This window comes from Nicotiana sylvestris, chromosome 8, assembly GCF_000393655.2.
Source record: "Nicotiana sylvestris chromosome 8, ASM39365v2, whole genome shotgun sequence".
NCBI classification, from domain to species: domain Eukaryota; kingdom Viridiplantae; phylum Streptophyta; class Magnoliopsida; order Solanales; family Solanaceae; genus Nicotiana; species Nicotiana sylvestris.
In genome coordinates, this window is record NC_091064.1 from 130,550,942 (window position 1) to 130,560,898 (window position 9,957).

At 37.6% G+C, this 9,957-nt stretch overlaps 1 protein-coding gene across 1 annotated transcript; it reads left to right on the plus strand.

Annotated features, from left to right (window-relative positions):
• Positions 1 to 553: 553 nt before the first annotated feature.
• LOC138875677 (uncharacterized mitochondrial protein AtMg00810-like) lies at positions 554 to 1,803 on the plus strand. The gene is made up of 3 exons (XM_070154534.1): positions 554 to 845; positions 902 to 1,071; positions 1,762 to 1,803. The coding sequence occupies exons 1-3, from the start codon at positions 554 to 556 to the stop codon at positions 1,801 to 1,803; spliced, it is 504 nt and encodes a 167-aa protein (XP_070010635.1).
• The last annotated feature ends 8,154 nt before the right edge of the window (positions 1,804 to 9,957 follow it).

Below are 9,957 nucleotides of genomic sequence, written 5' to 3' on the forward strand. Positions count from 1 at the left end.
TACAATAAACAAGGCAAGACTGGTGGTCCAAGGTTACAGTCAAGAGGAGGGCATAGATTATGATGAGACTTTTGCTCCAGTTGCAAGACTAGAAGTAATAAGACTCCTCATAGCCTTTGCAGCACACATGGAATTCACTCTTCATCAGATGGATGTCAAAAGTGCCTTCCTGAATGGCTACCTGAAAGAAGAAGTGTTTGTAAAACAACCTCCAGGGTTTGAGAGCAAGGAATATCCTGAGCATGTGTACAAATTAGAAAAGGCTCTCTATGGACTCAAGCAGGCTCCAAGAGCATAGTATGAATGACTGTCCAAATTTCTTCTTGAACATGGGTACAAAAGAGGTAAAATTGACAGTACCTTATTCTTAAGGGAAAAAGCTAAAAATCTCCTTATGATACAAATATATGTTGATGACATAGTCTTTGGGGCCACCACTGATAAGCTAAGTAATGATTTTGAAAAATTAATGGGGAGTGTGTTTGAAATGAGTATGATGGGTGAGTTTAACTTCTTCTTAGGCTTACATATCAAACAAAGCCCAAATGGAACCATGATCCATCAGCAGAAGTATGCAAAAGAGCTTATCAAAAAGTTTAAAATGGAGGAATCAAAGGAAATAGACACCCCCATTACAACTACCACAAAATTAGACATTGATGAACCTGGTTCATCAGTTGATCAAAAGTTGTATAGGGGTATGATTGGTTCACTCTTGTATCTAACTGCTAGCAGACCTAACATAGTCTTCAGTGTAGGGCTTTGTGCTCGCTTCCAGGCCAATCTAAAAGAGTCTCACTTGACTGTTGTCAAAAGGATACTAAGATACTTGAAAGGCACCACTGGTATCCCAAAGGTAGTAACTTCAATCTAGTAGGATATGCTGATGCTGATTATGCAGGTTTCCTTATGGATAGGAAAAGCACCTCAGGTATGGCTCACTTTCTTGGTTCATGTCTTGTATCTTGGGCCACTAAAAAGCAAAATTCAGTGGTCTTATCCACTACTGAGGCTGAATACGTTGCTGCTGCATCTTGTTGTGCTCAATTGTTATGGATCAAACAGCAGCTGGTAGATTTTGGCATTGAAGTTGGTTGCATTCCTATATTCAGTAATAACACTAGTGCTATAAGTATGACAAATAACCATGTTCATCATAAAATGACTAAGCACATAGATGTTAGACACCGCTTCTTAAGAGATAACTATGATAAAGGATTGATCTCCATAGAATTCTGTGCTACTGATAAGCAAATTGCTGACATCTTCACTAAAGCACTGAGTAGAGAAAACTTTGAAAGGAACAGATTGAAATTAGGGATGATTAAGATCACCTAATAGGTTCAGCCTAAAATGCACAATGAAAAAAAATGAAAAATAAATAAATAAATAAAAAAAAAATTGGCTAGGAATTCTAAACCTGTGTAGATATATTGATTAATTCTTACTCAGCTTCATACTTTAATTAGTATACCCCTATGACATGTGTTTATATGACTCACTGATCTCTTACAAAAATTTCTCTACTATGGCATTTGAGGCATGCTCAAGAGAGTTCTAAATGAAGAACCTGGTTCATCAGTATGAGTCGATATAAAAGCTCAAGTATGTTGTCTATACTCTGCACAATTAGAAAGATTAATAATTCAATCATGAGCAGAAGTCCTATACTTGTCACATTCCTAGAAAATTCTATCTGTTAGCATTGAACCAGTTCCGTTCACCTAGAACTCTAAACCGTAATGTTTGCCTAATATCTAGGGAAGCCAAATAGATCATTCAAAATCTGGAATTTCAGGTTGATTAGACTCCTATTTGACCACTGCAAAAGGCTGCCATTACTTATTAAATGTGTAATTCCTTTAAATACACATCTTTTCTACAACCTTCATCATAACTCTAAACCATAAAAAAACTCTTCTTCACTTTCACTTACTCTCTTCTCCAAAATTCTCAGATTCTCTCAAGAAACCAACAATCATGTCTAACCCACAATAAAATCCTGGAACTCTTTCACCACCACCTCCCTCAAATTCATCATCATCTACTCCACCTAGTGTATCCCCAAAACCTAGACTACAAAGGGTGAAAATGCTCGCTCAAAAGACTGTAGAATCTGGGGCTCTGAATAAGGCTTTAAATGAAAGGTTGAAAGCAAGCCAAGTGAAAGAAAGTCAAGCTCTAAATTTCGAATCTAGCTCTGAGTCTGAATCCTATAAATTCATAACTGAGGGGGAAGGACATGGGTCTTCTGACTCTGAAAAGATTGAAGAATCTCCTTCTGAGGTAAGTTCATCTGTGATTGAAAACCTAGAGACTAGGTTTGTTCTGGTTGGACCAATTAGAGATGTTGAAGTGCCTGAGAAACGTATGAGTGGAGGTAAAAAGAATTTTGAAAAAGAAAAGGAGAGAGAGGGTGCATGTGGTGAAGAGAGGGCAATTGAAAAAATTATAGTGCCTGCCATCTGTGGGGTTGATCATGAAAGGGTAGAAGAGAGTGGCATGAAGTCAGGGGGAAGTGGTTCTGGGGAAGCTGCTGAGGGGTTGGTTCATCTGAGCACACGGAGAGATGAACCTGTTTCATCTACTGAAGAGACCCTAGCTGATTTACCGAAAAAGGTTGGGACAAGCTATGACCCAAAGAAATGCAGAACTCCCACAACAAAAGCCCCAAATGTTCTTAAGCCTTCCAAGAAAAGAAAGGTTTCATCTCCAACACCTACTGCCTCCTCATTGCCAAGGGGTAGAGCCACAAGAAGCAGGGTGAAACAGAGTGAAGCTGATCTACAAAGGGCCTTAGAAGAAAGTAAGAAAAAGAAAAAGGATAAAGGAAAGGGAAAGATTGCAAAATCCTCAGAGGCCGTTGAGGAAGAGAAAATGGAACTGGTCCATCAAGAAAGGGGTACTACAGTGGAGGTTCCTACACCCAAGCTTAAAAAGACCAAGACTTCTTCCAAGAAGTCTTCCTCTGTGCCTGTGGCTGCTGAACCCACACTAGCCAAGAGGACAAGATCTGCAGTGAAAACCAAATAATCAAAAGTTTCTGATGATGATGACTAGAGTGGAGAAGAAGAAGAAAATGATTCTGAAAAGGAACAGGACAAGCTTGCCAATTTTGGCAGAAAAAAAATTATAAAGGGTAGACTGTTGAAGGACCTGGTAGAACCAGGAATGATGAGATTGGTGGATGCTTTAGCTGCTCAGGGATGGAAGGACATGGTCCTTCAAATGGATGGTAGGCTAGCCAGAAATGAGTTGATTGAATTTATGGCTAATGTTGTTGTTAAGGATGGAGTCGTCAGTAGCCTAGCCAGAAATGAGTTCAAGTGCAGTCTGATGCAGAGAAATTGGGAGAGATTCTGGACATACCCTCTGAAGGGTTTGATGATTATACAAGGCAAAGGTAGCCATGCCTGGACTCCCTCCCTACTGCTCTTGAAATCACCAAGAGGTTTTGTGATTCAGAAGATGTGACTGAAGCCAGAGCTGTGTAGAAAAGTGAAATGAGGCCTGAGCATATGGTTGTGTTTGAATTTGTCAACAAGTGCTTATTGCCCAAATAGGAGAGAAGGCACACTGCTAACTACATGGATCTGGTTCTTATGGAGTGCCTGGAGAGAGGAAAGCAAATCAACTGGCTTGCCTTCATTATCAAACTGCTAGACAGGGTCATAAATGGCTCCAAAGCTCATTCTACTCCATATAGCTTCATTCTGACCACTGTTCTGGACAGGCTAAATGTGCCTCTAAAGAAATGAAAAATGGCTTCGAGCAAGGAACACTTTGGCCTCAAAACTCTTCTTACCTGTGGCTATCCAGTCAATGTCATCCCCATTAGACCTGGTTCATCCTAGAAGACACCCATCAACAGCAAGTTAGGACTCTGGTTCAGGAATGTACATCTAGGGATGCTGAAATTGCTAGGCTCAAGGCTCTTGTGGTTGAAGTGGAAACTGAGAGGGATGGTCTCAAAACTGAGCTTGCCAAAGAAAAGGAGAAGAATGATGGAATTCTTCAAAACATGTTGAATCTTCTCCAAACTCAAACCCAACCCTCCAGTTCCTCCAAGCCTTAGGATTCCTAGCTTCTGTCTCCTAAACTTGTTCAGTACCCTAGTGACCCAGATTAGGGATTTTTCAATTTTTTGCTCATAGTTTGAATGTTTTTCTTTCTTTTTGTGGATTGTAGGTGGCAACATATCTATATCAATGATAACTTCTGTTTTCTCTTGTTCAATGATTAATTTGTCCTTGATAGTTTAAATATGTTTGTTTGATTACTGATAATTGCACCATGATTGCACTTGTAGTTTCCCCATTGGCCATGAGTACTTATGAAAATATAGGTATCACACTTCGTATGCAACTTTTCGATGATGCCAAAAGGGGGAAGAGATATTGTGCTTTACACATTCTGAAAATAAGTGATATTTATAACCTAATTAACCTGGTCCTTAATGATAAGTGAATTTTCTAAGTTTAGTATTGATGGTTAATCTAAGTTCTTACAAGATTCAAATCAGTAAAAAGCACAGAGTTTGTCATCATAAAAAAGGGGGAATTTGTTGGCCCAAGAACAGGTGAAGTTTTGAAGAATGACAAATGAACTCAGTCATGGATCAGGTTCATCTTGTGAAGCATAGCCATGATCAATCTAGGCATGTGAGATGCAAGTGAAGGAGATAAGTCCTACTGGTCAAGCAGTAATATCTCCTGATCTGATCGAAAAGGTTGCATATTAGATAAGGGGAGAAAGTCTCCTTATATGAAGAGAACATGATCCAGGATAAATATAGTGTTAGAGTTTGAGATCATCATGAACTCTTCAACGATAGAAGTTCAGCAATTGAGTCTCGATCAAACTCTGATTATTAACTTATTAAATGACAGTGATTGTTCTCTTTTATAGGAATTGCACATACGCAGAAGTGAAACTAAATTGAGAGCAAAAAGCAAGGCGATTTTGCAAGAAATTTATGTGTGATAGTGTGCACTCCTGAAGCTACTTGAACGAGATAGAAGAACCAGTTCCATTGTGTCTATCTTTTACTCTAGTTAAATTTTAGTAGGTGGTTTAAAGTTGTACCTTTCAGCTTTCATAGAAGCAATTGTATTAGGTACCTAGAGTGTTCAAGTTATAGCTAACTTGAAGTTGTCGCAACAGTTGAGGCTGTGTGCCACAACAGGGTTAGAGTTAATCCTTAGGTTTACAAAGAGTTTTTGTAAATGCTGTATTAGCCCAGTGATTTTAGTGGAAGTTTGGGAAAATCCTACTAAGTAGTAGGTCGTGGTTTTTTCACCTTTTGAGCTAGGTGTTTTCCACGTAAAAATCTCTGTGTTCTTTATTTTATGTACTTATTATTCCGTAAACAGTAGTAGTTAGAACACCTAGAAGAACCAGGTTCTTCTATAGGGAAAATTAGGTACCACACAAATTACCCCCCCCCCTCTTGTGTGGTATTGACGCTTAAAACATCAAGAAGGTTTAGTTATACCTCCGCAAACAGTGCACATAGACGGCACTACTCGTACACAGTTAAGGTCTAAATTTAAAAATCCTAAAGCAGGGCGTTTAAATCAGAAACAGATTCATTATATAACACAGAAAAGATGTTTGAATCAGGCCTGCCTGCTGGTTGTAGCAGTTGATATTTAAACAAAGGCGGCTCCTGTTTTATTTAAGTAATTACCTAAGGCTTTCCTAGGCGTAACCAGCATTCGGCAATCTTTAAAATGTTTGGTGATTAGTTATATTACCTAAGACATGTTGTTCTAGGTGTTCAGTGCATAGAATTATGGCCAGTTGCTTGTAAAAAAACTGAGTAAAATTGCTTTATTCCTTTTATGCATTCATAGTTAGCCTAAGCGTGTTTAAGTGAATATAAATGAAATCCTAAAGACATGGCATCTAATATATAGTGGTGCAGAATAATGCAGAATCCTAGGTAGGATTTCCATATGCACAAATATTACAGCGCTTGAACATAATTTCCAGAATATGCAGAGATGAAATGTTTATTAGTTTAGCCTAAAACAGGATCTCTAAGTGTGCATGGCAGTAAGAACACGATCGCAGAAACACCAATTATTAACCCATTTAACGCAGGATTTTCTAAGTGATGTGATAGTGAAATGGGCATGCTGAAAATAATAAGTATAAGTCCTAGGAACATGATCTCTAATGTATGAAATGAGTCCTAAGCATGGTTTCTACTGCGCAAATAGAAATATAAACCTAATAACATGTTTTCTACTCATATCTGGGTGTGTCAGAGTTCCCTAAGGACCTCAAAGGATCCCGGACAGTGCTCACACCCGGATTTCCTAACCAAGAGAGTGAGTGCAGTGTGGAAAAGCCAGCTCTTATGTGTCTAAGTTCAGAGGGAGCTCAAGGGTCCCAAGGCAAGGCTCACACAAGAGGAGCAGAACCTAGTATTCTAAGAGTATATGTGCGAGTGCTTGACATAGTTTGAAAACAAGTTTGTGTAAAAACTGGACTGCCAAATCCATTTTTTGAAAAGAAATCAGTAACAAAGGTGATTGAAAGCAATTGTAGTAGTAAACAAAACTCAAACTCCCAAGATGAGATCACACACAGAATCAGTAGTCATACAAGGGGTCAAGGAATTTGGGACACATAGACATTTGATTGTAAACACATAACTCCAGCAAGATTCTGGTTTGGACATGCACAGCAATAGTTGATGCTGGCATGATCACAAACCAGCCAAAAGAACGCAAACACATGGAGGGGATAGGGGTTTGGGATGGCAAGTACACAATAAGTGACTGACAGAGTATGCCTTGAAACACACATAGGGGAGTTCATTAATCTAAAGGGGCAGGGGACATATTACAACATGCTGGTAATGTATCTTAACAGGACCACAAGCAGAAGTAGACCAAAAATGAAAGAAGCTGAAACAAATAAAGAAGCATGTTGTTGTTGAAGCTTTAACATTAAACTAGAACATACCAGTTGAGAAAGCAAAGTGCAGAGAAGAAAAGTAAGTAGGGTTTCAAAGTCAAGCCTTGTCTTCCAGCCGGCTAGACAAGGCAGTAGCAGAAGTAGTAGAGAAAGAAAGAGAGTTTGAATGTGTAAGTGTGTGTTTTTTGAACTCAGTTGTTCGTGTGTTTAGAGAAGAGATGGTGGGGTATTTATAGCTTTGAAAACAAGTAGAAAATAAGGTAACAAGTAAAGTTTTAACATAAACATAAAAATAATCACAATCAGAATCAATTAATACATATACTTTCCTTTAATCAAGGAATTGTTGTTCAAACGAATACTGACATGAATAATTAAGGAAAGAAAACCAATTTGAGAAAGATTAATTTCTGACCATATAGAGGATATTAAAAGTATAGAGTAAATAATTGAGTCTAAGTACAAAATATACTTAATTTTGGGAAAGGATTCAGCAAGGGTAAAACATCACAGGAAAGGAAGGGAATCAATAAATTTAAACAAACGAGTGAAACCAGGGGTTTATAATAAAATATTTGCAATCAGTCGTAACATTGAGGAAATCAAGATCAATCAAGAAGGAATCGTGATTCTGTACTTTAACATATAATTAGGAAGGAATGAACAGGAGTATCAAACATACAGGGCCAAGCATATTGGCAAAAGAAACAACTAGATAAACATACAGCAGTAGCAGGAGTAGGCTAGGACTCAATAGTAAAAGAACCTACTCGAATCATGGTAATCAACAAAGTCAAGTAGTCACATAGAACTAAAAAAATGAAGGAAACAGCCTGACACAATAGCGACAGGTAAAGGAGATCAACACACAGAAATAAGAAAAGTCTTTAAACTCATAGCAATAACTGAAGAAAAATTTATAAGGAGTTAGGGTTTTAATAGAGCTGAGTTAAAAAGGTAAGAACTTTAGAATCAGTCAGGTTAGACAAAGAAAAGGATCTAAACACAAAGAACTCAGTCGAAACCAGTGTACATAAACAAACAAAGACAGTTCCAAAACTTAGATAGAAATGATTTAGGTTAGGGTCGTCGTTTGGGTTAAAAAAGGCAAGAGTGAATAGGGGTCGTTGATCTCTAGAGTTAGCCTTAGGTTTTCAGAGTGAGTTTGAGAGGAGAGGGGATTCAATGGTGGCGAGTTGGTAGAAATGGTTTAAGTTAGGGTGGTCATTTGGGTTAAAAAAGGTAAGAGTGAATAGGGGTCGTTGATCTCAGAGATCAACGGCTAGGATGAGAGGGAGCCTGGGTCGGGTAGGATTTGATTGGGTTAGGGGCAGGTTTTAATTGGAATTGGGTTGGGAAAATTGGGGTCTAATTTAGGCTATAATTGAAATACAAATGGGTTGTTATTTAAATAGTCTTTTCCCCCTTTTTAATTTATAAAAAGTAGGAAATAGTTCCTGAAAATAAATTGAAATTACTAAAATGGTTTATAATGCATAAATAACAATTTAAAAATATAGGATCCAATTTTATGAATATAAAACCTAATTAAACCTTAAAAAGGGCTAATATTGCAATTATATGCAATTTAGCCTTGAAAATACTAAATGAAATTGTAAAAATATGTAAAAATTACCTTAGCCATATTTTGTCATAAATATAAAGATCCAATAGATGAATTATCAAAATAATAATTTTGAAAATAATTGTTGAGATTTTATGAATAAAAAGGGAGAAAATAAATCAATTTAAACATTTAAAAATTATGGAAAAACAATAAAACATTTGGTCATACTCATATATTGTAATATATGTTATTTTGAAAGTATTTTGCATATTGAAAAATATATATGGAAAAATTGGGTATCAACACCAGTCTGGTGTGGATTGTATCTCCTTGGATCGGGAATACTAACATACCCAAGAAACAGACAATGTACACAAAAACCCTGCGATGAATCCAACCCAAAGAAGTGATGGAGAATTCATCGTCAAAGATTCGATAAGATTTACTGTGACCATAGCCTTCATAGAGGAAGTCGAAGGGTATGTAGGAATTTTTTAGGCACTCCAAGTCATCATTCTTATTTAATCCCATCATCTTCAGAAACCCCCAAGTAGAGCGTTGCGTTGCCAGTAAACCAGGACTATCCCAAGGTAGCCCAGCGAATCTCCCTATTTCTTCCAAAAGAGCGGTCATTTCTATGTCTCCAAAGCGGAACACGACTCTTTCTTTGTCCCAGAACATTGTAGCAGCTTCGATTAACATGTTGTTTGGCTGAAGGTTCAATAAAGAAGGCAAAGTTTCCAAGACCCTTTTCACGTGATTCTTATCACTTGTTAAAATATCTTCCCCCCAGTCTAGCAACAGTGGAGGTATGTTACGTACTATGTCGAACCTGGGGACTTCGTGCCTCATTTTCTGCAAAACAAATATGGTTAGGCCCTTTCCCTGTTACACCCCAAGTTTTCATACGTGAGAGTACATCCTAAGTCATTGATGTAAGCTCGAAAATGAGATTCTATTTGGAAGCATATAAAGTAAGTTAATCATGTTACCTTGGAGGTTACAAATATTTAAGATCATGAATAACGAGTACCAAGAGGGTTGGAAATCTTAGAAGCTAAACCAATTGAAGAAAATAAGTTTCGTCGAAAGTCGACAAGTTTCGAATGTTATAACATGTACTTTGGGGTGAGACTAGGGTTATTAACATGATAAGGAGGTTATTCTATGAGTTATTTTAGTCGTATGATATTCATTTTCTACATTTTTAAGGCAAGAAAGTTGTGGAACAAGAGTTGGCAAAGGTCATCACAAGTTACATTCATAAATTTGCTGAAATTTAGGTCAAATGTATCTGAGAATTTCTCCAAATATAATTGGAATCATGGGGTGTTATACCTACCAAATTGAAGGTCTAGGAGTCTAGTTTCTAACTCATTAAACCGTTCGTCAATACGACATCGTAGTAGAGAGATATTCGCGTTTTCGCGAGACCGCGCAAGCAGCTCCCAATGGGACCCACT

Coding starts and splice junctions, on each gene's coding strand:
- LOC138875677 (XM_070154534.1), top strand. CDS start 554: ATGATCCATCAGCAGAAGTATGCAAAAGAGCTTATCAAAAAGTTTAAA. Junction 846..901: donor ATACTTGAAAGGCACCACTG/GTATCCCAAAGG, acceptor CTGATTATGCAG/GTTTCCTTATGGATAGGAAA. Junction 1,072..1,761: donor TATGGATCAAACAGCAGCTG/GTAGATTTTGGC, acceptor CCTAATATCTAG/GGAAGCCAAATAGATCATTC.